Source organism: Muscardinus avellanarius, assembly GCF_963383645.1.
Source record: "Muscardinus avellanarius genome assembly, chromosome: 18".
Classification (NCBI taxonomy): Eukaryota; Metazoa; Chordata; class Mammalia; order Rodentia; family Gliridae; genus Muscardinus; species Muscardinus avellanarius.
In genome coordinates this window covers 42,616,646-42,643,522 of record NC_137804.1, presented here as the reverse complement: position 1 = coordinate 42,643,522, position 26,877 = coordinate 42,616,646, and the positions used below count along the sequence as shown (strand labels likewise).

At 58.8% G+C, this 26,877-nt stretch overlaps 3 protein-coding genes across 3 annotated transcripts in view; 1 reads left to right on the top strand and 2 right to left on the bottom strand.

Annotated features, from left to right (window-relative positions):
* PBX4 (PBX homeobox 4) overlaps nucleotides 1-4,847 on the top strand; it is a gene marked incomplete at both ends in the record, with an annotated part of 35,128 nt that extends 30,281 nt beyond the window's left edge. The window contains 2 exons of the mRNA XM_080715854.1: nucleotides 2,953-3,058; nucleotides 4,632-4,847. Of these exons, the coding sequence (XP_080571980.1) occupies nucleotides 2,953-3,058; nucleotides 4,632-4,847 (322 nt within the window). The remainder of the gene's footprint in view (nucleotides 1-2,952; nucleotides 3,059-4,631) is intronic.
* Nucleotides 4,848-5,875: 1,028 nt separating this feature from the next.
* CILP2 (cartilage intermediate layer protein 2) lies at nucleotides 5,876-13,468 on the bottom strand (the record flags this gene model as incomplete). Its single annotated transcript, XM_080715853.1, has 8 exons — nucleotides 13,292-13,468; nucleotides 11,541-11,639; nucleotides 10,998-11,270; nucleotides 10,425-10,580; nucleotides 9,224-9,502; nucleotides 8,901-9,009; nucleotides 8,467-8,618; nucleotides 5,876-8,199 (listed from the first exon to the last, which is right to left on the bottom strand). Exons 1-8 carry the CDS (start codon nucleotides 13,353-13,355, stop codon nucleotides 5,876-5,878), a joined length of 3,456 nt encoding a protein of 1,151 aa, XP_080571979.1. The 5' UTR covers nucleotides 13,356-13,468.
* A 315-nt stretch (nucleotides 13,469-13,783) lies between these two features.
* Nucleotides 13,784-26,838, bottom strand: YJEFN3 (YjeF N-terminal domain containing 3; the record flags this gene model as incomplete). The annotated part of the gene is made up of 6 exons (XM_080715846.1): nucleotides 13,784-13,989; nucleotides 17,282-17,432; nucleotides 17,504-17,617; nucleotides 17,708-17,818; nucleotides 23,231-23,339; nucleotides 26,777-26,838. 6 exons carry the CDS (start codon nucleotides 26,836-26,838, stop codon nucleotides 13,784-13,786), a joined length of 753 nt encoding a protein of 250 aa, XP_080571972.1.
* Nucleotides 26,839-26,877: the final 39 nt, after the last annotated feature.

Below are 26,877 nucleotides of genomic sequence, written 5' to 3'. Positions count from 1 at the left end.
CCCAGTATTTGGGAGGCTGAGACAGGAGGATCACAGCCTTAGCAACCTAGTGATACCCTAAAAAACAAAAACTAAATAGGACTGGAGATGTAGCTCAGAAGTAGAATGCCTCTGGATTCAACCTCTAGTACAGAAACCAAAAGCAATCCTTTTTCAGTACTGAGGATGGAACCCAGGGCCATTCTACCTCCAAGCTACACCTCCAGTCCTATTTTTTATTTTTTATTTTGAAACAGAGTCTCACTAAGTTGCAAAGAGCCTCACTAAGTAGCTGAGGCTGGCCAAGAACCAGCAATCCTCCTGTCTCAGCCTCCCAAATACTGGGATTACAAACCTACCACACCCAGTTTAGCAAGACTCAATATATTTTAATTTTGTGTGTGTGTGTGTGTGGTGGTACTGGGGATGGAACCCAGGGGCATTCTACCTCTGAGCAAACCCACCCCCCAGAACCTTTTTTTTTTTTTTTTTGCCATTCCAGGGATGGAACCCAGGAGCATTCTACCTTCCAGCTACACCCCAGCCCTATTTTTTTTTTTTTTTTTTGGTGGTGGTATTGGGGGTGGAACACAGAGGCCTTCTACCTCTGGGCTATACTCCCAGACCTATTTTATATTTTTATTTGGAAACAGGGTCTCACTAAGTTGCTGAGAGCCTCACTAAGTAGCTGAGGCTGGCTTCGAACCTGTGCGATCCTCCTGTATCAGCCTCCCAAGCGCAGGTTTTACAAGCGTGTGCCAACACGCCCGGCTCCAGCCCTATTTTTAATTATTTATTTTAAAACAGTGTCTCACTAAGTTGCTGAGGGCCTCACTAAATAACTGAGGCTGGCTGCAAATCTGTGATCCTCCTGTCTCAGCCTCCCACGTGTTGGAATTACAAGTGTGTGCCACCATACCCGCTCCCCAGGCCTTTTTTTCTTTTCTTTTTTCTTCCTTTCCTTCTTTCTTTCTCTCACTTTTCTTTCTTCTTTCTTTCTTTCTTTCTTTCTTTCTTTCTTCCTTTCTTCTTTCTTTCTTTCTTCTGTAGTACTGGGGATTGAACCCAGGGGCATTTTACCTCCAGGCTACAACTCCAGCCATATTTTTTATTCTGTTTGTTTGTTTGTTTGTTTGGGTCTGGGATGGAACCCAGGGGCATTCTACTTCCAAGCTACACCCCCTGCCATATTTTTTATTCTTTATGTTAAAACAGGGTCTCACTAAGTTGCGGAGGGCCTAAGTAGCTGAGGCTGTCTACGAACCATAATCCTCAAGGTCTCAGCTTCCTGAATTCTGGGATTACAAGAGTGCGCCACCATGCCTGGCTTATTTTTTATTCTTTATTTTTCAATAGGGTCTCACTAAGTTGCAGAGGGCCTCACTAAGCAGCTGAGGCTGGATGAGAACCTGTGATCTCCCTGTCTCAGCCTCCCAAGTACGAGGATAGCAGGTGTGCGGCCCATACCCGGCTCAGCCCCTACCTCTCCTGTGGACACAGCCTGCTTCTATGGATGGGCTGGTGTATCTGTGCCTGGTCTGCCCTTCTCCCTGGGGCTCTGTGACAGCCAGTCCTGGCTGGGTTTGTACATCATTAATCATATCTGCGCCCGTGGGTCTGCCTGTCGACGTCATATAGAAGCCGTGTGTGTCTGTGTACCTGTGCTGGGCCCCAGGATGGCAGCCAGGCAGCCCCCTCACACCGCAGTGTCTTTACTGGGCCAGAGAGTGGACTAAGCTGAGCCCCTTTACAAGGGAGCCGGTCAGCCTGGGATCCCTGCGATCCCCTGTCTCTGTGGGAAGCCCATTTCTCTGCCAGCCTTCAGCTGCAAAGAAGCTCAGCTATCTGGGGCGAGGGGGAGGAGGGGCCAGGGAGGGCTGAGTCCCGAGCAGCCCCAGGACATACCTGAGGTTTGGCAGCGCCTGGGCCCCAGGGCTGAGTCAGCAGCAGGAGGGAGTCAGGGCTTCCCTGGCCAGGCAGCCTGCAGGCCCCCTCCTCAGGGCCCCAGAAGGGTGGGAGGTGCCCGAGCACCAGCTGCAGAGGGTGGCGGGCTCAGCATCAGCCCTGCCCGGCCGTCCTGGGGCCAGTGCCCTAGGGTGCAGGGTGGTGTGGGCCTTCTCGGGCTGGTCTGTCCGCACTGAGGCTGTGAGGGTGTCTGGGTGTCTGGCAGGTCCTCCTGGCACCCTGCAGGTGTGACTGTCCATGTGACAGAGGGTGACAGTGTCACTGAGTGACCAGAAGGGGATATCTGAGTGCAGGCACTGGGACCGGTGACCCTGGGACTGGCTCCGCGGTGACCGTGCGGCTCCCTGTGGCCCTGGGCAGCGTTACGCACGTCCCTGCGCCTCTTCCCAAGCTGGCGCCCTGGCCACCGGGGCTCCTGTCTAGCCTGCACAGCCTTGCCCAGGACCAGGGTCTGCCTTGCTCCTGTCCTGGGCGGTCAGTGTTCCACTGGACCACGCTCCCTGCTGGCGCCCGCCTTTGTTTCCATCGTTAAAGCTCTAAGTCCCCCACCTGACCGAAGCCAGGTCCTCCCGCCAGGCTGGCTCCAGGCTTTGGGGTCTGAGGCTGGGTCAGAGCCAGCTCTCCGGCTGATGAGAGAGACAGCCGGGGCTGGGAAGTGGTGGGTGGCCGCGCCGGGCCCCACGAGGACGGAGGAGCCAGCAGTGTTCAGCCAGGAGCTGGCGGTGGGAAGGGGGCGCTTGGCTATGGGGCGGCAGCAGGGGCCATCACTCAGGAGGGGCAGACCCCTGGTCTTGGAAGCAGTGCTTCCCCACCGGAGAACCCAGCTCCAGGGGCATCTTTGTCCTGAGAAATGTGTGACACCCCCCCCCTTTGCTCCTCCTCCTCTCACGGCCCCCCGCTGCCCAGGGAGGGTCCCCAGCGCCTCCCACTGAGCTACCCCTCCTTCAGCCTTGGCACACACTTCCTTCCTGCCTCCCCCACCTGGCAAACTCCTACACATCCTTCAAGACCCAATGCCTATAGCTCCTTCTCTGGGAAGCATTGCCCACCCCCAGCCTACAATGCTCACATTTGCCGTGTGACCCTGGGCAAGGCGTTCGGCTGTGAAATGGGGGTGAAAGTTGCTCTAAGCATATTTTGGGGCTTTAAGATAAGAGATGTACGTTAAGTGCCCTCCAAGCGAGCTGGGTCTCGGGAAGGAGCATCCGGTCAGCACTCAGTGTGTGTTCGTTTCTATCTTCTTCCTCCTGCATTCTGTGGTTTTAAGACTCTTGTTTTAAGCATTTTACTGTTCCAAGATTCTTCTCTCCACCAGTAGTGTTAGGAATTTTAAGAACCCCTGGTTCTAAAATTATAAGAGTCAAAAATCCTGCAGGGAGGACTGCGAGCCTTCTTGTGCCCTGAGCTGACCCCGGGTGGCGGAGCTGGGGTCTCTGGGGGTCTCGTGCCCCCTCCGCCAGGCCACGGGGGTGTGTTCTGGCAGCTCCAGCTCTGGCGTGCGGGGATGGGGGTGGGGGGGATGGATTTTCCAGAAGGCAAATGGCTCTAGTTCCAAGAGGGAGGAGGTGGGACTCCTGGCTCAAGGGCTACGCGAGGGGGCGCAGCCACAAGCCTGCCAGCTCAGGGCAATGGCTTCTTCTCTTAGAGCCTCAGTTTCCCCCTCTGGAAGCTGGGGGCATTTTCTCCTGTTGTATGTGTGTTACTAGAGATTAAGCCCAGGGACATTCTACCTCTGAGCCACACCGCCCCTGCCTCTTTAAATTTTTTATTGTGAAACTAGGTCTTGCTAAATTGCTGAGGCTGGCCTCCAGCCTACAATCCTCTTGTCTCTGTCTCCCAAGCACCGGGATTACAGGGGTGCACTGCCATGCCTAGCTGCAAACGCTCCCACCTTGACGAACTGTGAGCAGCTGTGGCGGAGGTGGGCTCGCCCTGGCCAGAGCTTTGCTGGGGCTAAGCCTTCCCCCAAATGCCCTCCCTGGCCTACTTCCTGCCGAGCACCCCATCAGTGCCGGCCCAGCCACCACAGTGGGAGAGAGAACTTCAAGAGGATTCCCACCGAACCCCCCCACCCAGGGAAGAGGACCAGGGCCAGTCTGGCAGCCCTCCCCAAAGCTGGCCGGCTGCCCCAGCCTGGCAGCAGCGGATGCCCTGACACTTCCTCAGTGAGAGGTATTTGGCCGTGGAGCCTGACACCTCATCACCCCAGGCCTGGAGCCTGCCACTCCCCATGACCCTGCAGGCCCAGAGTCCCGGGCTGCCTCGGGCAGGGACCCACCCTGTAAACTCCTGGGGGCAGGCAAGCCTTGCCTCTTTCCCAGAGCTTTTCAACATCTCCCCTTCTCACCCACTGCACCTCCCAGGGCTGATGCATCTGGGTTTGCCGGCAGCTCCCTGTCCCTCCAGGCTCCATATCCACCCCAGGGTACAGGGAGCTTTCCCAGGAGGGGTCTGCTGGGGCCCTAGGGCGTGGGGAATGGGATGAGGCTGCGTGGAGGAGAGCCGGGGGCTAGGGCTGTGTGTGAGCCCCCCTCCCTGCACCCCTCAAGCTGGGCTCCCTCAAAGCTGTGGCTGTGCGGGTGGACAGTCAAAGGCAAGGGTGGGCAGGTGTGCAGAGGCCCACCCATGCCTCCCACTCCGAGAACCCCTTCCCTGGGAGTGGTCAGACAGGCGCCTTCCCTTCCCAGGCTTCCCTGTGCCACACCAGTGCCATCCAGAGTCCAACAGCGCCAGGCCAGGGAGCCCGATGGCTAGATGTAGGGGGCTCATCTAGGGAGCCTCAGTTCCTGTCGGGACTCATGCCAGGCCCCAGGCCTCCAGTCTCTCTCTGGAAAATGAGGGAGCACAGAACTCGCTGCATGGGGTCCATGAAGACCGGCCTGCAGGGCACACCTGGGGTATGACCGACCTGTGACCTTGCCACCTTCAGACAGAGGGTTCCATCCTGGGAGGAGAGCCCTGGCCTGCCTGGGCAGCTCAGGCAGCAGCGAGCTAGGCATGGCCGGTCCTCAGCAGGGTGGGGCAAGGCGGGGCTGCAGCCAGCCTGCTGAGGAAGTCCAGGGCTCCCCCCAGGGCCCTCCCTGCCTTCCAGGCTCCTGGAGGTGTGCAGCTGGGCTGGGCAGCAACCGCTTCTGCGCCCAGCACTCAAGGCATCTGGGGTCTGTGGCTTGAGGGCACCTTCGTACCCAAGTGTCGGGGACCATCTGCTCCCGGCCTGCCCTGGCCACACGGGCCTTCGGAGCTGCTGGCACATGCGTGTGCGTGTGTGCCTTGGCATGTTTCTGCCTCTGGATCAGTGGCCCGGGCTCCATCCTTTGGTCTTTAGACACTGACACCACGAGTTGTACATAAAGCATTTTTAATTGAGCCCCAGAGCACCTGGTCCAAGCCCCGGGGGATTTCTAAGCACCAAACACATGAGAACTGTTACCCTCTCCCCCAGCCCCAGAGCTTCCCCTGCACGGGGGACCCCAAGAAGCACTTTCTCTACTTTCGCAGGGCCCAGCCTGGACCCCCCACTCACACTCACAACCATCCCCCAGGCTTTATCTTAATAAATAACCCCAGAAAGAAGCTTGGGGCAGGGGACCCCATGAAGCCCAGCAACAGGCAGAGGGCTCCGTGCCAAAGGGCAGAACATCTGAAAGCAAGGTCCAGCCACACACGAAAGTCAGGAGGAACCCCTGGGCCTCCTCGGTTGGCACTGAGGTCTCCAGGGCACTGGCTTTACCCGCAGCCGGAGCCCACTCCGTCCCACGCACACTGCTGACAGCTCCGCCATCGGACACGCCTAGTTTCTGTCTTGATTCTAATCTCTAGGCAGGGGCAGGAAAGGAGCCCCAGAAACCTGGGGAGGGGTGTCTAGGGAAGAAGGGGTGAGACTTCCAGAGACAGTCCCAAGCAGGCAGAGGAGCGAGGTCATGGGCCCGGGTCACTGGTCCCGGTGGGTGCCCAGGCCCCGAGGAGCACGAGTCTGTGCCCGGGCTGCCTCACCCATCTCCCTGCGGATGTCGCCAAGCGCCGATGCCGGGGACTCCAGCAGCCTCTGGAAGAGGTTCGGCCGAGCAGGTGGTTCCCGGCACTGGAAGGTGATCGCGGTGCCTGCGTCCGCCTTCATCTCCCTGGAGAAACCGTCAGAGGACCCGTCAAAGCAGCGGCCAATGGCGATTTCCTTAGCCAGCCTGGGGCTCTGGTCAGTGACCGTGTAGACACCATAGTTGTGACCCAAGGGGTCCAGGGGAGCTAACATGGCGAAGGCAGCCAGGTCAGTGGAGGGCACTGGTGGGGGATGCCGGGCAAGGTAATCCTGGAGGAGCCCATTGACGGCCACCCTGCGACAGCTGCCCTGTGGCGTGATGGTCACCAGCGTCCTGTCCACCTGCCGTTGGTCAAACAGCATCCCGCCACACTTGAACTCCACGCAGGCCGCGGAGGTGCCGGGGCGCTGGGGGTCTCGCACGCTGCGGGCATCCCGCAGCCCATACAGCTGTCCCTGCGTGTGCGGGTGGCTGCCCCCCGCGTTATGGGCGCGGACCATGTATTCGTGTGGGCCCTGGATCTTTACTTTGAGAAAGCAGGCCCGGAACTCCTGCGGGTTGGGCCACCAGGACAGGAGGTCGCCAGTCCAGGAGGCCGGCGCGCCCTCCCGGAAGGGGACCACGTTGTACTCGTACTTGTCGGCCTCCACGCGGGAGAATCGGAAGTGGCTGGCGTTCACAGGGGCCTCCTGGCACTCCCGCAGGCTCCGCCATGGGTACACGGGGCCGTTGGCCTCGGCGGCCACCCCGGGCCTGGGTTTGGCGAGGTTGATGTGGATGCCGTTCCGCTTGAAGGCCGGGTCGTCGTGGTCAGTGCGCCGGTACCCTAGACGGTCCAGGTAGGGCTGTGCCACGCCCACGGTGGCTGGACGCGGCCGAGGCCTGGACGGGGCGGGCTCCAGCTCCTCGCCGCCCAGGGTGGCCGTGATGAGCGCGGTGTAGGCGTCGGGCCGGGCCTCGTCGCAGAAGGCGGGCAGGCAGGCGCCGTTGGGCCCGGTGACCGCGCTGTCGAAGCGGCCCCAGGCGCGCGGGTTGGCGCTGAAGCCGGGGGCCGGCTCCAGGTTGACCAGCGTGACCACCACGCCCTCCACCTGCTCTCCGGGGGCGAACTTGTCGTTGCCGTAGGCGCGCACCTTCACGAAGCAGCGGCGGCGCTCGGGCACGTCCAGGTTGAACAGGCGGCGCTCGCGGATCTCCACGTTGCCCACCAGGAAGATGCGCTCCTCCCGGCGCACCCGGGGCCCCGCGGGGCCCTCGCGCTGGAAGCTGGCCTCCTCCTCCCACAAGCCCGTCTCGGGGTCCAGCGACCACAGCCTGAGGGCCTCTGCGTGGCCGGCCATGTGGATCTGCTCCGCAGCCACGCGCACAGCCACCGGCCCCGCGTGCAGCTGCTCGGCTGAGCCGGGGGCTCGGAGGTCCACCGAGAACATGCCATAGGTGCGCAGCGGGGCCAGCTCGCCGTCGCCGTCCACGAAGCGCAGGTCACTGGGGGCTGCAGCGGCCGACGCGAGGTCTCTGGGGTCCACAAATGTCACCCGGGCCTCCACGGTCCCTGCGTAGGGCTCGCCGTTTGCCCGTCGGAGGGATCCGGGCGGCAGAACCAGCTCCCCCAAGGGCGCCTCTTCCTCCACACCCCCGAGGGGGATCGTGTTGCTCTGGCTGGCGTCTAAGAGCACCGGGGCTTTCTTTCGGAGGGCCTTGACCTCGTGGTACACGCCAGCGCCTCGAGGGTCAAAAGGCAGGACCCGGACAGTGTCTGTGAACTCACCGCTGGGATCCGAGAAGGTCACCACCAGCCTCTCGGTGGAGGCCGGCACTTCGATGGTGAAGTCGCCCTGGTAGGAGGTGAAGCCGATAGGCTCCCGGCCCAACAGGATCCTGGCAAAGCGCAGGGGCTCCCCGGAGTCCGCCGCCACCACCCGGCCCCGGACCAGCCCCCGGGGGGGCAGGCACTTCTGGCAGGCACACTCGGCCACCACCCTCACTGGGAGGACGTAGCCTGAGCAGCTGACCTCCCTGTGCTCCAGCCGGCGCACGGAGCAGCAGCGGGAGCCCGCGTCCCCACAGCGAGAGCCGGAGCCCGCGGGGCTGGGGCAGCGGGTGTCCGGGCAGCGGCCCACGTCCAGGTAGGCAGGCCCGCTGCCTGGCTGGCTGCAGTCATCCGGGAGCTTGATCAGGTGCTCTCGAGGCCGGGGGTCGCAGGCTGGCTGGCCTGGGGCTGGGGAGCCAGAAATCAGCTGGTCAGGGCCAGGGAAAGGCAGATCAGGCCTGGAGGCTGAGGCTGGGAGCTTGGTCTGGGGTCAGGGCGGTCCAGGGTGCGATGCCAGCCTAGGGTTAACCAGGCTTAGCCAAGGCTGAGGCTCAGTGGGGCCTCGGCTGGGACTTAAATGATTAAGTCAGAGAGGGCTGTGCACCTGGGAGTCCACTTGGGGTGGGGCGAGTTGGAGAGGGGTTGGGGCTTGCTCAGGGCTGGCGGGATGCTCACCAAGCACCGTGAGCTGGGCCACGCCTGAGCGCACGGCGCCCGCCTCGTTCCAGGCCTTGCAGTGGTAGGTGCCAGCCTGGTCTGAGCGCAGACCTCGAAGCTCCAGGTGAGCCCCGTGCCCTGGCCTGTCCAGCAGGGTCCCGTTGTGGAACCTGGTGGTGGATGGGCGACACCATGGGAACCCTGCTGTCAGACTGTGTCTGCCCATGGGAGGCAGGCCCAGGTCCCCGGAGCCGCATCCCAGGGCTAGCTCCTGCTCAGGAGATGGGCCCACTCCCCTCTCATGGTCTGCCAAAGCCTCCCCGACTGTCCAGATGGGAAACAGAGACCAGCATCCACGTCTAGAAGGTCTTTGAGGCACCACACAGCCATGGAAAACCCCATCCAACCCCAGAGCTGGACAAGACGCCCCTGAACTCAGAGCAACCACTCACCACGAATATTTCTTGGGCACAGGGGTCCCCAAAGCTTTGCAGCAAAAAGTCACATTCTGGCCGGCCTCTTGCACTCGGGACTCAGGGTGCTTAACCAGGTACGGCTTCCCTAGGGGCAGAGGTGGCAGAGGTCAGGGCCCTCCCCACCCCAGCTTCTCCCAGGGGCTCTTCCCCTCCCTTTTGCTTCTCCCAGGGACTGGCCACCTGTACCTTCTCCAAGGACGGTCACATCTCTTTCTCAGTGACCTCAAGCACTCAGAGTCACCTAGAATGTTCTCCCAACACCCCCCCCCCCATTAGCTCTTTGTTTCCAGGGCATTTACCTAGTTTGGCAAGGACAACGGTGACCAGGGCCGAGTTGGAGCCATTGGCCTGAGCCTGGGCGATGCCTGCAGAGAAGCCGTCCACCTGGGCGCTGACGCTGACCCGGCTGTTGGCACAGACTCCGGGCACCCGGAAGGTTCCGTGGGGATCAGTGGTGGCTATGGTGTCAGACCGGCCTCGCAGGGAGACCCTGGCTCCTGCCAGTGGCCGCCCAGATGGGGTGACTACCGAGCCCAGAAGGATGTGGTCAGGACACCGGCAGGTGTCAGGGCTGCACCCTGGGGGGACACAAGAAGGCAGTGTGGACAGATACACTCTGAAACCTAGGGCTTCCGTGGGGCCCCTAGTTTGTGAAGGACAGGAGGAGCTCAGAGGGCAGGGCTGGGTCTGGAGAGGGAAATGCCCAGGGGAAGGGTCAGTCGGGGTGCGTCTTGGGGATGTAGAGGCCCCTCACAGCAGCGAGGATCTAACTAGTAGTGGCTGCGAACCCAGCGAGGGGCTGACTTGGCCACTTCCACCCTTTCCAATTCCCAATCCCAACGCTTTCTCATAGAATGGAAAATTCCACTGGAGACTGGAGGGCAGAGGCCCTGGGAGGACAGAGGCCCTGGGAGGACAGAGCCAGGCGGGGTGGGGTGGGGACCCCACCATTGGCCACTGCGTGCCCCCACCCTGCAGTCTCCAGACGGTGTTTGTGGAGCCCAGGCCCGAGCGGAATTTCCAGTCGCCTCCTGGCTGGCCCGGTGTCTGGCCCTGGGAGGGCGTACGCGTCTGTCTGCCAGGGTGTGAGCGCGTGTCTGCGTGGGCGTGCGGGCGGGCCGCGGCCGCGAATGCCACGCGCGCGCACCCCAAGCACAGGAACCCAAACCCACTTGTTTGCCCAAGAAGGTACCACGGCCAGGCCCTCAGCTCTGCGCACGTCCGCCTGCGCAGGGCCTCCCGGGGCCACCGCGGTCCTTAAGCGCGCCACCAATGCTCCTTGGGCAAAGGAGGGGCCAGTTCCCACCTGGCCGGGGAGTTGGGGCCCTTCGAGTCAGTCCCTGCACCCGGGGTGCCTCCTTCCGAGCCCCGCCCCTGGTCTCCAGGCCCCGCCCTACCAGGCTCCTCCTGGACGAGGTCCACCCCTCGGGGCACCTCCTCCAGCCTCCGGCCCGCCCCCTCGGGACGCGGCGCGCGCTCCAGCCTGCTCTCCCTCCCTACCTGGACACCGCGGCCGCACGCACTTCTGCGCCTCCAGAGCGCGGCCCGGACACGCATCCCCAGCCGGACTTGGGCAGCTTCGGCGGCGCAAGCGGCGGCCGGGCCCACAGCTCCGTGAGCAGGAGCCCCACGGACCCCACGCTCCCCAGCTGACCTCTGCGAAGGGCAAGGAGGGGATCAGGCAGCTGCCGTCCCCCGGGCTGCAGGCACCCCACACACAGCTCGAGCACCCTAGGGCGGGCACGCGGGGAGCAGGCCCGCCCCGGAGCGCTCGCTGAAGGTCCAGTCCAGGCACCTATGGCCCCAGGCAGGCAGCGCTAGCCTGGGGCCATAGGTGCCTGGACTGGACCTTTGGGGGCTCAACATACGCCCCCTTAGAACAGAACAATTACAGATGAGCGAAAGAGGGCAGCTGGGGGGGGGATGCGCTCCTGGTGGGCGGGCAGGGGCTCACCTGCCGGCTCCGCACCTGGGCCCCGCTCCTCCGCCCGGCCCACCCAGGGCCAGCTTCTGGCCACGCCCACCAGGGCCAGCGTCTGGCCACGCCCACAGCAAGCCCCGCCCCGCCCTTACCGAGCGGGCAGCGGAAGCGCACGTGGTAGTTGGAGCAGCGGCGGCCGCGCGGCTGCTCGCGGTTGAGGCACCAGAAGCCCCGCGTGGGGCTCGAGTGCACGCGCTCGCCGACGGCCGACGGCAGGGCCCAGTCGGTGGTGCGCGCCTCCAGCGCCAGCGGCCGCGGGCACACGCGCGCAGGCCCGTAGTAGAAGCGGATGGCCGCCAGGCTCTCGAAATCGCCATCTCCTCCGGGGTGGTCCACGTTGAACCAGGACGTCCACTCGCTGGGCTCTGCGGACACTGCATGAGCTGAGACCGGGTGCAGCCTGTCGGCCCCGTCAGTGCATGCAAAGGCTTGAGCCGCTGGGCCCCCTCTCCAGACAGTAGCACCGGCGCCACCCCGACCAGGCCGAGGACTCCGGACAGGGGCTGCCGTCTAACCAGCCTCTTGGCCCTCTAACCTCGGCCCCTAGGGCATCCCATTCCGGAGCCTCCCTTCCGGACTCCCCCAGCCCGTTTATGCAAGTCCACAGCAGCGGGGATAGGCCCATCCCGACTCACCTTCCCAGTCCTCCAGGGCTGGGGACGGCTGGCCAGGGAGCAGCGGCCTTCCCTGCAGGCCCCATGCAGCTGCCGTCGGCTGGTCCAAGGCGGTGGTATCTGTGGTCACAAGGGGTGGGGGTGGGACGCACGATGGGGACCCCTCTGTGCAAGGGGGACCATGATCACCGCCACTTTACAGGAGAGAAAAGTGGGGCTCTGGTGGGTCAGAACCCAGCTCTAGCCTTTTGGACCACAGCACCCCCTCTTCCAGGATCCCTTCCGTGACCAGCCGCAGACTCCCGGAGCCCCTCCCTCCCTCTGGGGCTAGCTCCAACTCTATAGGCCTAGGTCTCCCCGTGGCGGGGCTCGGCAAGGACAAGTTGATCTTTTTTGGGAGGGAGTAGTGGGGGTTGAACCCATCGGCATTCTACCAAGCTACACCACGGCTCTATATTTTTCTTTTTCTTTTTTATTTTTTTAGGCACTGAGGATAGAACCCAGGGGCATTCTTTCTCAAAGCTATACACCCAAACCTTTTTTTGTGTGTGTGTGTGTGGGGGGGGTACTGGAGATGGAACCCAAGGGCATTCTACTTCTGAGCTACACCCCCAGCCCTATTTTTAATTCTTTATTTATTTTATTATTTTATTTTATTTTTTTTATTTTTTGGTGGTACTGGGGTTCCTGGAAGCCCTTCTACCTCCGGGCTACACTCCCAGACCTATTTTATATTTTTGAAACAGGGTCTCTTACGCCAGCGCGGCTGGCTTCAAACCTGCGCGATCCTCCTGTCTCCGCCTCCCAAGCGCGGGGATTACAAGCGTGCGCCACCACGCCCGGCTTTAATTCTTTATTTTGAAACAGCGTCTCACTGAGTTGCAAGGGGCCTCGCTAAGTAGTAGCTGAGGCTGTCCACAAACCGCCATCCTCTGGTCTCAGCCTCCCGAATGCTGGGATTACATCCGTGGGCCACCATGCCTGGCTTTCCCCAGCCCTAGTTGTAAAGGTAGATGTGTGTGTGTGTGTGTGTGTGTGTGTGTGTGTGTGTGTGTGTAAAACTCTTTGAACCCGGGGATCAAACCCATAGCACCACACCTGCAAAACAGGCACTTTGCCAATAAACAACATCCCGGGCTCTCCCCCCCCCACCCCGGCCCTATTTTAATTTTGAAGCAGGGTCTAAGTTGATTGGTCTCAATACTTGCTGAGGCTGTCCTTGAACCCACGATCCTCCAGTCTCAGCCTCCCAAGTACAGCTTACAAGCATGCACCACCATGCCGGGCTGGGCTTGTTCTCTCCCTTCACTTAGCAGCCTGGAAGCCCCTCCCTCAGTCTACCCTTCCGTCCATCCTTCTACTTGGGGCCCCAGCTGCCAGGAAGAAGTCCTTGGAGTCTAGCCTGGCTTCTCCAGCCTCGAGCCGTCCAAGATAGCCAGGGCAGGGCGACAAGACCCTTCCTCCAGACAGACAGCCTCAGTCTCCGCGGAGACGCGCTGAAGATGGGGATTGCTTCTTTAGTGGTGCGGCTTAGTGCCTGAGGGCCCCTGCTGCAGGGTGGAAGGCCTGGCCACTTGGGGGTCCAAAGGCTGGGGCTGGCCAGGCCACCCTCCCCGGGAACGTGGAGAGGCCTGAGGCTGGTACCCCCTCTCCAGGTGCCCGGCTGTGCCTTCCAGGAGGGCGAGCGATGGCAGCGGCCCCTCCCCGCCCGGCGTCCGTGGCCCCCCGCTGTCTTCGGCCCCGGGAGCCCGGGGGGGGGGGGGGCGCCTCACCTCGGGCACCCGCCAGGTGCGCGGCCGCGACGCAGAGACAGAGTAGTGGCAGCAGCGACGCCATCGCGGGGTCCCAGCGTCCGAGGGAGGTGGGGGCCCCGCGGCGTGCTCGGCTCCGACTCCGGGGACTCGGGCGGCCGCGGGGATGGAGGCTGGGGGCGGGGCCCGGCCGCAAGCCCCGCCCCCGGCCGCGCCCACCAAGCCACACCCCTGGCCCCGGCTGACCGCGGCACCAGTGGCCGCCCGGGGGCGCCCCACTCCGCCGTGCGCCCCCCCCAGGGTAGGTGCTGCGCCGCCTGGAGTCCGGCCCGAAGCGGGGACCTCGGTGCTCCGGGCGGCTGGAAGTCCTCCGGCCTCCATCTCCATCCCCTCGGCTCCAGGCCACCCCGAGGGGTTTAGGAGCTCCCCCACCCCCGGCTCCTCGCTCCCCCCCCCCACCGGCGCGCGAAGGACTGAGGCCAGGCGGGGCGGAGCTGTTTATTGGCGCGGCGGTCACAGCGCGGCCACGCAGTCGGTGCCCGAGTAGCCGGGCGGGCGCAGCGCGAACTTGCGGAGCACGTCGTCGGGCACGAACCTGCCCGCCACGAAGTGGTGGCGCCCGGCGAAGCGGCCGGCGCAGCGCTTGGGCGCCGCGAGCGACACCAGCACGTCGGGCCGCAGCCCGTCCTCCGCGTCGCCGCCGGTCTCCGCGTCCCAGCCTGCGGGGGAGGGGAAGGGACGGCAGCTGGGGGGCGCCCTCCCGGCCCGGCCTCGCCCGACCGCCCCCTCGGGCCGGCTGGCCTCCAACCAGGGTCACCCCGCCGCAGCCTCTCCCCACCCCTCGACCCTAGCCAGGGTCACCCCGCCGCAGCCTCTCCCCACCCCTGGACCCTAGCCAGGGTCACCCCGCTGCAGCCTCTCCTCACCCCTCGACCCTAGCCAGGGTCACCCGCCGCAGCCTCTCCCCACCCCTCGACCCTAGCCAGGGTCACCCCGCTGCAGCCTCTCCCCACCCCTCGACCCTAGCCAGGGTCACCCCGCTGCAGCCTCTCCCCACCCCTCGACCCTAGCCAGGGTTACCCCGCTGCAGCCTCTCCCCACCCCTCGACCCTAGCCTCGCCCTCGCCCTCCGCCCCAGCCTCGCCTGCAGGCTACGTTTCCACCTGCTGCTGCCTTTTTGCTATTTGAGGTACTGGAGGTTTAACCCAGGGGCATTCTACCTCCGAGCTACATTCCCAGCCCCATTTTTTAAAAACCTTTTATTATTATTATTATTATTATTATTATTATTATTATTATTATTTTATTATTATTATTATTTTGGTGGTACTGAGAGTGGAACCCAGAGGCTTTATTTATTTTGAAACAGGGTCACAACTAAGTTGCAGAGGGTGTTACTAAGTAGCTGAGGCTGGCAGAGAACTTCTGATTCTCCTGTCTCAGCCTCTAAATACTGGGATTACAAGCGTGCACCATGATGCCCAGATATATATTATTACACTCCCAGACCTTTTTTTATTTATTTATTTATTTATTTATTTATTTATTTATTTATTTATTTTTGGTGGTACTGAGAGTGGAACCCAGAGGCTTTCTACCTCCGGGCTATACTCCCAGACTTTTTTTTTAAAATATTTTATTTGGAAACAGGGTCTCACTAGGTTACTGAGAGCCTCACTAAGTAGCTAAGGCTGGCTTCGAACCTGTGCGATCCTCCTGTCTCAGCCTCCCAAGTGCGGGTATTACAAGCGTGCGCCACCACGCCCGGCCCAGCCCCATTTTTTAAAATTTATTTATTTTGAAACAGGGTCACACTAAGTTGCAGAGGGTGTCAGTAAGTAGCTGAGGCTGGCAGAGAACTCCTGATTCTCCTGTCTCAGCCTCTAAATACTGGGATTACAAGCGTGTGCCATCACGCCCAGATATATATTATTACTAGTAATTTAATTTAGGGGCTTCTGTTTTCCAGCTATACCCCCAACTGTGTTTTATTTACTTATTCTTTTTTTGTACTGGGGATGGAACCCTTCTATCTCCAGGCTACACTCCCAGACCTATTTTATATTTTATTTGGAAACAGGGTCTCTTAAGCCAGCAAGGCTGGCTTTGAACCTGCGTGATCCTCCTGTCTCTGGCTCCCAAGTGTGGGGATTACAGGCGTGGGCCACCACACCCGGCTTGTGTTTGATTTTAATTAATTTTGGTTTTGGTACTGGAGATGGAACCCAGGGGCATTCTACCTCTGAGCTACACACCCAGTGCTATTTTTATTCTTTATTTTGAAACAAGGCCTCACTGAGTTGCAAAAGGTCTAAGTAGCTGAGGCTGTCCTGTCTCAGCCTCCTGAATGCTGAGATTACAAACCTGAGCCGCCACGCCCGGGGAACTATTTATTTTATGGTACTGGGGATTGAACCCAGGGGCATTCTACCTCCAAGGTAGCCCTTAGCCCTATTTTTAATTTATTATTTTTAATTTATTATGCATTTATAATTTATAATTTATAATTTATTGATTAATTATAATTTATTATGTAATTTATTATTAAAAATTAAATTTGCCGGGCGTGGTGGCGCACGCTTGTAATCCCCGCGCTTGGGAGGCAGAAACAGGAGGATCGCGCAGGTTCGAAACCAGCCCCGCGCGCTGGCTTAGGAGACCCTGTTTCCAAATAAAAATGTAAAAATAGGTCTGGAAGTGTAGCCCGGAGGTAGAAGGGCTTCCAGGAACCCCAGTACCACCAAAAAAAAAAAAAAAAAAAAAAATTTAAATTTATTTTGTGGTGTTGGGGATTGAATTCAGGGGCATTCTACCTCTGAGAGACACCCCCAGTCTAATTTTTTTTTCTTGGTGGTACTGGGGGTGGAACCCAGAGTCTTTCTATCTCTGGGCTATACTCTCAGACCTATTTTATATTTTATTTGGAAACAGGGTCTCACTAAGTTGCTGAGAGCCTCACTAAGTAGCTGAGGCTGGCTTTGAACCTGCGATCCTTCTGTCTCAGCCTCCCAAGTACTGAGATTACAGGTGTATGCTAACCTCCTGCCTTTTTTTTTTTTTTTTTTTTTTTTTTGTATTGGGGATTGAACCCAGGGGCATTCTACCTCTGAGCTATACCCCAGCCTTTATTTTTCCCCCAAGGACCATGCTCATTTATGGAGGCTGGCATTGAACTTGTGATCTTCCTGTCTCAGCTTACCAAGTATTAGCATTACAGGCCTGAGCTTTTTCCCAGTAGACTCGAGCCTCTGTCCTCTGACCAGGCCCCTGTCCTCTCCTGAGACCAGGACTTATCTCCCCTTGGCCCAGCCTCCCCCATCGGACCTACTCCTAGTCAGTTTCTTGCCCACCTGATTCAACCTTCGCCCTCCGCCCTCTGGCCCAGACCTCTGCCTCTGTCCTTGACTGGCCAGGCCCTACCCCTCCCTGGATGGGCCTCTACCTTTAGTCTAAGGGGCCTGGCCTTCTCTCCTGCCTCTGATCTGGCTTCTCCCTCTGACTTTAACCTCCACCCTCAGACTTCAGACTCATAACAAGGCCCTCTGCCCTCAGCTACCTGTTCAGACGCAGCCTCCACCCTCAGCCCTCCCTCCTCCTGGTCCCTCCCTTCCCACTCTGGGGCGGCTGCCGGGGATGGCCCTGGGATCCCGAAAGCCAAGGGTCATCCCGCAGAGTCCAGCCGCCCCCACGGAGGGTCTCGCTGGCCAGCGGCTGTTTATTCCGTCTGCCTGTCGCCTAATGGCTCCAACAGGCGCCGGGCGGCGGCCAGGGCGGGCGCGGCCTGGGCCGGGTGAGCTCACGTCTGCCCGGGCGGCCGGGCAGGGGTGGGCAGTGCGCGCTGGGCTGGGCACCGGGCAGGGCACCGGGCAGGAGGGGCTTGTGGCCCTGGGGCTGCCGTCTTGTTCTTCTCCCTCGGCCCCAGCCCGAGAGCAGGTCCACCCACGCCGGGGAAACTGAGGCTGCGCGGGGGCCCACCGTGCCCGCCCCTCCCTGCGCCCCTGCCCAGCCTGCCTGAGGGGACGTCCAGGCTCACGAGGGGGATGGACAGCAGCTTCAGCGTGGCCAGCGCGCGGGTGCAGGGGCCTCCGACGGCGCCGGGCTCCACGCCGGGGCCCAGCACGGCGTCCACCACCAGCCCGTAGGCGTCGTTAATGAGCTGCACCTGGGAGGGCGGGGGTCAGCGCGGCCCGCGCCCCCCCCCGCCCCCCCCCCCGGCCGCGGGCGCCCGCTGACCTCGGTGGGCAGGTAGGACAGGAAAGGGATGTCCATCTTCTCGCACTGAGTGGTCAGGTCCCGATGCAGCAGGTCCAGCGAGCGCGTGGGGTAGAAGATGCTCGGCTCGTACTCCTAGGGGGGGCGGGGGTCACGCGGGGTCGCCGTGCGGACGGCCCCCGGGGCTCCCACCCCGCGGGCAGCGCGAGGGCCGGGGCTACTCACAAACACCCGCAGGTGCCGGGCGCAGACCAGCCCCACCGCGCCGTTCTGCTCCGGGCCGCACACCACCAGCACCGTCCTCTGCTTGCGGGAGAGGGCGGGCAGCGGGAACGCCTGGACGGGCGCGGGAGCTCGCCTCAGTTTCCCCGTCGGGCGCCCGCAGTGCGGTTTGTGCCGCCCGCAGCGGCGACGTCCCTCCAGCCCCTCCAGCTCCTCCACCCCTCCAGCCCCTTCACCCCTCCAGCCCCTCCACCTCCGCCAGCCCCTCCACCTCCTCCAGCCTCTCCACCTCCGCCAGCCCCTCCAGCCCCTCCACCCCTCCAGCCCCTCCAGCCCCTCCACCCCTCCACCCCTCCACCCCTCCAGCCCCTCCACCCCTCCACCCCTCCAGCCCCTCCAGCCCCTCCACCCCTCCAGCCCCTCCAGCCCCTCCACCCCTCCACCCCTCCACCCCTCCAGCCCCTCCACCCCTCCACCCCTCCAGCCCCTCCAGCCCCTCCACCCCTCCACCCCTCCAGCCCCTCCACCCCTCCACCCCTCCAGCCCCTCCAGCCCCTCCACCCCTCCACCCCTCCAGCCCCTCCACCCCTCCACCCCTCCAGCCCCTCCAGCCCCTCCACCCCTCCACCCCTCCAGCCCCTCCAGCCCCTCCACCCCTCCAGCTCTCCACCTCCGCCAGCCCCTCCACCCCTCCACCCCTCCAGCCCCTCCAGCCCCTCCACCCCTCCAGCCCCTCCAGCCCCTCCACCCCTCCAGCCCCTCCACCCCTCCACCCCTCCAGCCCCTCCAGCCCCTCCACCCCTCCAGCTCTCCACCTCCGCCAGCCCCTCCACCTCCAGCCTCTCCAGCCCCCGCCAGCTCCTCCACCTCCGCCAGACCCTCCAGCCCCTCCAGCTCCTCCACCCCTCCAGCTCTCCACCCCTCCAGCCCCTCCAGCCCCTCCAGCTCCTCCAGCTCCTCCAGCTCGCAGCAGGCTGCCAGCCCTCCTGGAGGCCCCTCGGGGACAGGGGACCTTCAGCCTCCCGGTGCCGCTGCCCTTCCCGGGTCTCGCTCCAGCTCCCCCTCCACGGGTTTTTGTGTTTGTCCCTCTTGGTCTTTTTTTTTTTTTTTCACTTGTTTTTCTTTTTGCATCTCTCAGACTCTCCCCCCTCTAGGTTTCTATCAGCCTCTGTGTGTGTGTGTGTGTGTGTGTGTGTGTGTGTGTGTGTGTGTGTGTGTGACTGAGAATTGAACCCAGGGGCATTTTTAATCCCCAGCCCTATTTTATTTTATTTATTTTTATTTTTGGTGGTACTGGGGTTCCTGGAAGCCCTTCTACCTCCGGGATACACTCCTAGGGGCTACACTCCCAGACCTATTTTTTAATATTAGAAACAGGGTCTCACTAAGTTGCTGAGAGCCTCACTAAGTAGCTGAGGCTGGCTTCGAACCTGTGCAATCCTCCTGTCTCAGCCTCCCAAGTGCGGGGATTACGAGCGTGCGCCACCACACCTGGCTCCAGCCCTATTTTGTTTTGAAACAGTCTTGCTAAATTGCTGAGACTGGCTTTGAACCTGTGACCCCCACCCCCAGTCTCTCCAATACTGGGAGTACAGGTGTGGACTACCACACCTGGTTTATCTGTCTCCTTTTGTGTGTGTGTGGTACTGGGGATGGCACCCAGGGGCATTCTACCTCTGAGCATCACCCGCAGTTCTGTTTTCTATTCTCTTGCTGAGTTGCAAACGGCTTTGCTAAGTAGTAGTAGAGGCTGTCCACAAACCGCAATCCTCCTATCTCAGCCTCTCAAATGCTGGGATTACAAGTGTGCACACCATGTCCGTTTTTTTTTCTTCTTCTTCTTTTTGGTGCTAGGGATTGAAATAGGGGCGTTCTACATCTGAGTTACACCCCCCCAGTCCTATTTTATTTTAAAACAGGGTCTCACTAGGTTGCTGAGAACCTCACTAAGATGCAGAGGCTGGCTTTGAACCTGAGATCCTCTTGTCTCAGCCTCCCAAGTGTTGGGATTACAGGCATGCGCCACCGCACGCGGCTTTCTCTTTTTTTAGTACAGGAATTGTGAGCCCTGGCACTTGACTCTCTGAATGGCCCTGGCCCATTCTCCTCTCCCAGCAGTTTGCCTCTATCCAAGGGAGTTGTAGCTGTGGCACACATCTGCAATCTCAGGTACTCAGAAGGCAGAGGCAAGGAGGATCACAAGTTCAAGGCCAGCCTGAGCACTTTAAGGTGACTGCCCCAAAATCACTTAAAAAGGACTAGGGGACTGGGTGTGATGGTCACGCTTGTAACCCCAGCATTTAGGAGGCTGAGACAAGAGGATACCAATTCAAAGACAACCTCAGCTACTTAGCAAGACCCTTTGCAACTCAGTGAAACCCTGTTTCAAAAATAAAGAATAGGCCGGGTGTGGTGGCGCACGCTTGTAATCCCCATGCTTGGGAGGCTGAGACTGGAGGATCGCACAGGTTCGAAGCCAGCCTCGGCTACTTAGTGAGGCTGTCAGCAACTCAGTGAGACCCTGTTTCCAAATAAAATATAAAAAAAGGTCTGGGAGTATAGCCCGGAGGTAGAAAGCCTCCTCTGGGTTCCACCCCAGTACCACCAAAAAAAAAAAAAAAAAAAAAAAAAAGAATAGCCAGGCGTGGTGGCGCACGCTTGTAATCCCAGCACCTGGGAGGCTGAGACAGGAGGATTGCACAGGTTCGAAGCCAGCCTCAGCTATTCAGTGACGATCTCAGCAATTTAGTGAGACCCTGTTTCCAAATAAAATAAAATAAGGTGGGGGCTGACTGGGCAATGTGTGCATGTATGTCTACAAAAGTATGTATCCCACTATGCTGTATGAATACAGTGCACCAATTAAAAATAAAAAAAATTAAAAAAATTAAAAATAAAAAATTAAAATAAAATAAAAAATTTTAAAAAGGGACTGGGGGCCGGGCGTGGTGGCGCACACTTGTAATCCCAGCATTCAGGAGGCTGAGGCCAGAGGATCGCGGTTTGCGGACAGCCTCAGCTACTCAGTGAGGCTCCCAGCAATGTGGTTAGACCCTGTTTCCAAATAAGAAAATAGAATATGTCTGGGAGTGTAGCCTGGAGATAGAAGGCTCCTGGGTTTCATCCCCAGTACCCTCCCACAAGATAAATAAATAAATAGGCACGGAGGCCATTCCCATAGCCCAGTACTTGTGAGGCTGAGATAGGAGGCTCAGCAAGTAGTGAGACTCTCATCAACCAATGAGACCCTACTTCCAAAAAAAAAAAAAAAAATAGGGCTGGGGGTGTAGCTCAAAGGTAGAATGCCCCTGGGTTCAATCCCCAGTATAAATAAGTAAGTAAGTAAGTAAGTAAATAAATAAATAAATATATAGAGAGAAGCAATAAAGTCCCTGAGTGCACACAGTGTTTCAGGAGCCGCTCCGACCACACAGAGGGGAAACTGTTCCCTTCCCAGTCTCCTCCCCTAAGTCTCCGCCTGGTCCTGTGACCCCGCCACACCAGGATGACATCCCACTTGGACTTTCAGGCCATCACCAGACCGTTGGCCACAAAGGCTCAGGCAAGAGTTTACAAAACTCAGTTTCCTTTTATGGTTTTCCTTTTAAAGGGTTTCCTTCCCCTTTGGGCACTTCACCCAGGACATGTTTCATTTGGAAATATAAAACACTAAAGTAGAAATAAAAGCACCTTCTCAGGGTATGGGGGCACACACCTATAATCCCAGTACTTGAGAGACTGAGACAGGAGACTCTCGGGTTTGAGGCCAGCCTCAGCAACATAGCAAGACCCTGTTTCCAAGTAAAAAATAAAAAAGCCGGGTGTGGTGGCGCAACGCTTGTAATCCCAGCATTCGGGAGGATCGCGGTTCGCGGACAGCCTCAGCTACTTAGCGAGACCTCTGCATCTCAGTGAGACCCAGTTTCAAAATAAAGAATAAAAATTAGGGCAGGGGGTGTAGCTCAGAGGTCGAATGCCCCTGGGTTCCATCCCCAGACCCGCCAAAAAAAAATAATAAATTAAAATAAAATAAAATAAAAAAGAGCTGGGGGTATAGCTCAGCGGTAGAATTCCTCTGAATTCAACCTCTAGTAACCCTGAAAATAATTTTTTTTTTTTGTAGTACTGGGGATGGATCCCAGGGGCATTCCACCTCCGAGCTACATCCCCAGCCCTATTTTTTATTCTTTATTTTTATTTTATTTATTTTTTTGGTGGTACTGAGGTTCCTGGAAACCTTTCTACCTCCGAGCTACACTCCCAGACCTATTTTTTTTTTTTTACTATTTGGAAACAGGGTCTCTTAAGCCAGCTCAGCTGGCTTCGAACCTGAGCGATCCTCCTGTCTCTGCCTCCCAAGAGGGGATTACAAGCGTGCGCTACCACACCTGGCTAGTCTTTATTTTTGAAACAGGGTCCCACTGAGTTGCAAAGGGCTTCACTAAGTAGCTGAGGCTGTCCATGAACTGCGATCCTCCTGTCTCCACCTCCCAAGTGCGGGGATTACAAGCGTGCGCCACCACACCTGGCATAAATACTTTTTAAAAGTTCACTATGCATGAAAATTCTGAGCTCTTTTTTTTTTAATGAATACATTCATTGCTTGTGATCCCAGTACTTGGGAGGCTGAGACAAGATTACAGGTTCAAGGAGAGCTTCAGAAATTTAGCAAGACCCTGTTTTTTTTTTTAAAAAAAAAAAAAGTGGGCTGGGATATAGCTCGGTGTTAAAATTTAATCTCTAGTACCACAAAAATAAATAAATAAATAAATAAATAAATAAATAAATAAAGCAAGCTAGGAGTGTAGCTCACAGGTAGAATGCTCCTGGGTTTAATCTCCAGCACCAGGTCAGGTGTCATGGCACACACCTCTAATCCCAGTACTTGGGAGGCTGAAAGTTGAAACAGGAGGATCACAAGTCGTTTTTGATTTTGTGGTCCTGGGGGTGGAACCCAGAGGCTTTCTACCTTTGGGCCTCCACGCCTGGTAGGGATCACAAGTTTTTTAGGCCACCCTGAGCAACTTAGTGAAACCCTCAACAACTTTGAGAGACTGTTTTCAATAAAAATTTAAATAGGTCTGGGAGTGTAGCTTGGAGGTAGAATGATTCTGGTTTCAATTCCTAGTAACCCCCCAAATTCCTAGTACCAAAAAAATTCAAACAAAAAACTGCATAGGAAGGTAACAAAAAGTAAAAAAAAAAAAAAAAAAAAAAAAAAGAAGAGGAGGAGAAGGGGGAGGACAGGGAGGGTTTCCTGCTACAGCCCCTTTTTCAGAGGAACCCGAGCCCAGCGGGGCGGCCGCAGCACCTCAAGGGGTGGGGTAATACCCACTGTCCAGCTCTGCATCCAGCTCAACATGACCTGGGCAGGCCTTCTCACCCCCGGGCCTCAGTTTCCCCATTTGAGTGATGGGTTGGGGTAGCCCCAAGTTTGGGTCCATCGGCCTGGCCACAGGCTAACACGCTACTCCTCGGCTCCGGAGGGTCGGGTTATGGTCACCGGCGGGGTTCAGGGTCAAGTACCTTGGTCACCGCCACAGCACTAGCGTGGCCGCACAGCTCCACCAGCTGCTGCCTCCCAAAGCGGTAATCCTCCAGCAGCTCGCGCTCCAGGGCGGCTGCCTCGGCGGTGCTGGGGAGAGTGGGGAGAGGCTCAGAGATAGGAGACCTGCGGACAGCACCCGGACGGAGCCGGGAATGGCCCACCGAGGCTTAGGAGCCAGATGTCGAATCGCCCCGCACCTATTCCCAGCGGCTTCTACCGCCCGGAGGTGCGGACCCTTCCCGGCCTCCTCATTTTCCCACCCACCGGCTCCGGGTCGGGCCCGGGAGGTGGGAGCTGACGCCTGGGGAGCGCGCGCCCTCTGGTGGCCGCAGGTGCGCACGGCGATCTGTGTGTTTTTACTGCCCCAAAGGTGGAGCTTGATCCAGACTCCCCCTGCAGGAGGTCAAATCTGGAGGAACCCGGAACGGTAGGACGGTAGGACGAGAGGACTTGGACCTGGGAGATGGGTTTCAGGCTCTAAGATGCTGGAGGGGGTGGAGGGGCCTGAGGGCATCTGAGAAAGGTGGATGTAGAGGCTGTGGGAGTCTGATGACTGGTTCAAGGAGGGAAGGAGACAGGAGTGTCTGGAGTGAGACTATCAGACCCTTTGGTAACCCCTTTTTAGAGGCAGTGATAAAATTAAAATATTTGTAGCTGAGCGTAGTGGCGCATATCTGTCATCCCAGTCCTTTGGAGGCTGAGACAGGAGGATTGCTGGTTCAAGGACAACCTCAGCAAATAGGGAGTCTGTTGTTGACCAATTAGGGCTGGGGGGTGCAGCTTGGAGTAGAATGCTTCTGAGATCAATCCAAATACCCCCAAAATAAAAATAAAATAAATAAAATAGGGCTGGGGGTGTGACTCAGAAGTGTGTGCTCCTAAATTCAATCCTCAGAAACCAAAACAAAAAATTGTGGCTAAGGAGATGGGAACAACTGTCTCTGCCCTGTTTTGCTGAGTGACCCTTTCTTTTTTCCACTCTCCAGCAAATCTGAAGGCAGGAGGGGCTTAGTATCTTTCAGGGCCCATTGCAAAATGGAAATAGGGGCTTTGTTAAAATTACCAGGAATTGGCCAGGCATGGTGTAATCCCAGTACTTGGGAAGTTGAGACAGGAGGTTCACAGGTTGAGGCCAGCCTCAACAGCTTAGCAAGACCCTGTCTCAAAATAAAAGATAGCCCTGTACTTGGGAGGCTGAGACAGGAGGATCATAAGTTCACAGCAAGTCTCAGCTACTTAGATTCTCTGCAACTTAGTAAGACCCTGTTTCAAAATAAAGAATAAAGCCGGGCGTAGTGGGGCACGCTTGTAATCCCAGCATTTGGAAAGCCGAGACAGGAGGATCGCGGTTCGCGGACAGCCTCAGCTACCAAGTGAGGCCCATTGCAACTCAGTGGGACCCTGTTTCAAAATAAAAAATAAAAAATAAAGCTGGGAGGCCAGGCATGGTGGCTCACGCTTGTAATCCCCGCGCTTGGGAGGCAGAGACAGGAGGATGGCGCAGGTTCGAAGCCAGCCGCGTGCGCTGGCTTAGGAGACCCTGTTTCCAAATAAAAATGTAAAAATAGGTTTGGGAGTGTAGCCCGGAGGTAGAAGGGCTTCCAGGAACCCCAGTACTACCAAAAAAAAAAAAAAAAATAGGGCTGGGGGTAGAGCTCAAAGTAGAATGAATGCCCCTGGGTTCTAGTACTGCAAAAAAAAAAAAAAAAAAAAAAAAAAAAAAAAAAAGCTTCTGGTGCAGCTCAAAGGTAGCCTCTGGATTCAATCCCCAGTACCAAAAATAAAATTAGAAACTTAAAGATGGTGATGGTAGATCAAAACAAATGCTGAGCCCTTCTTAGTGCAGGGGCTCCCAAGGAGAAGGGGGCTGGCATGGTAGATGTTCATTTCCCCAGCATCAGGACTCCTTCCCTTCCTGCTGGGGATGGGCCTGGCAGGCAGTGCAGGGCTGAGGACCAGGGGCTTCCTGGAGGAGGCCTGGAGCATAATGGGAAGTGCCGCAGGTGGCAAGAGCAGCAGGGCCCACGGCTGTGGTGGGAACATGCCTGGCCTGTTTGAGGGGCTGAGCCAGCAAGGGAGCCAGCAGGGCCTGAGAAAGCCTGCTAGGAAGACACTTCAGGGGGTCCACGAAGGGGGGCCCGGCTCAGGCAAGGGAAGTCACATGCCTGGCCAGTGGACGGAGAAATGGAAGGAGTCGTGAAGGGAGCTTCCCCCCCCGGGGGGGGGGGCAGCCAAGCCCCAAGAAACCTGTCTGAGACTGCTGGCGTTCAGGTGAGGACTCCAGGGCTGGGAGCATGGCTCACTCCCCAACACTGTCTTGACAGCTCTGCCTTCCACCCCCACAGAAGAGGGGGAAGGATGAGGAGTGTGGAGGCCAGCTCTCCCTCTCCTCTCCTGAAGTGTGGGCTCCTGGCCGTCATCTAGGACATTATCTTCCTCCTAACCGGTCAAGATAGTGCTGCAGGCAGGGGGTGGTCCTGGGGGTAGCTGCGGTGCTGGGCAGGGTGAGTGGGAATCAGCCTGGTGGGGCAGGGAGGTGCATGGCAGACCCAACTGCAGCTGGGGGCCTCGGGGGGCTCAGCATGAGCGTGCCTCTTTGCTCCGCCAATCTCAGCTCCCCAAAAAGCGTGGCCGGGATGCTCCAGGATGTATCCCTACCAGCCGGGATCTGAAGTGTTGGGGGTCCAGAGGGAGCTGGGCCTGACTGTCCCCAAATGCTCCTGGATGGTTACAGAGCCTGCAGGCCAGGGTGCCATTGTGGATGCCCTCTGCTCCCTGCCAGTCTGCCCACCACTACTGCTTACCTGGCTGCCTGGTACAGCAGCCTTTTGCCCCCTCCAACTCAACACCAGCCAAACTGCAGGGGCTTTGAAAACCTGAACTCGATCACAGCACCACCTTCTGTTTCCCCAGTACTCAGGAACACTCAAAACTTCTCTCCTGCCCATCGGCACTCCGTGCCCGTGTCCCACACCCTGTCCTTGGTTGGCGTTTGGAACCCCCACACCAGCTGAAGTCAGAGGCCTGGCGCACAACACCCTCTGCTAGGCTGGACCTGGACGGTGGGCAGAGGCGGCTGGTCAGGGCTGTTGGGTGAACATCTCCCAGGGCTGAGAAGACACAGGGCGAGGTGGAGACGGCGTGGGTGCCACTCTGACCCCAACTCACGAGCCCCGGACCAAATTCTCTTCCCAGGCCTATTTTCTCCTCTGGGCTGGACCACCAAGGAGCCTCTGAGGAACTTGGCCCCACTCTTCCAAGAGGGGGACCCCAGATGGGGGCCGGGGCTGGAGACGTGAGCCGTGACTTGGCTGAATGTGGGCGGGCTGATGATTCACGCCAGAGGGGCAAGCCTGCCTCGGATGCAGTTTCCCTAGCAACACAGCCCTGGAGGCAGACAGATGCGGGGAGGGGGGGCTCCATCCTCCCGCAGTTCCAGCCACACTCTGCCTCCGTTCCCCTGCCCGAGGCCCCGTAAAGGATCTCCCCCGCCTGCAGTCCCCCGGCAAGCCTCCCTGGCTGACCTGAGGAAGCGCCGCTCCTCCGGCGCCTCCGGGTCCGGGCCTGGGCCGACCGCGCTGCTCATGGTGGAGGTGAGCCAGAGTGCGCAGCACGATCCTGGGCC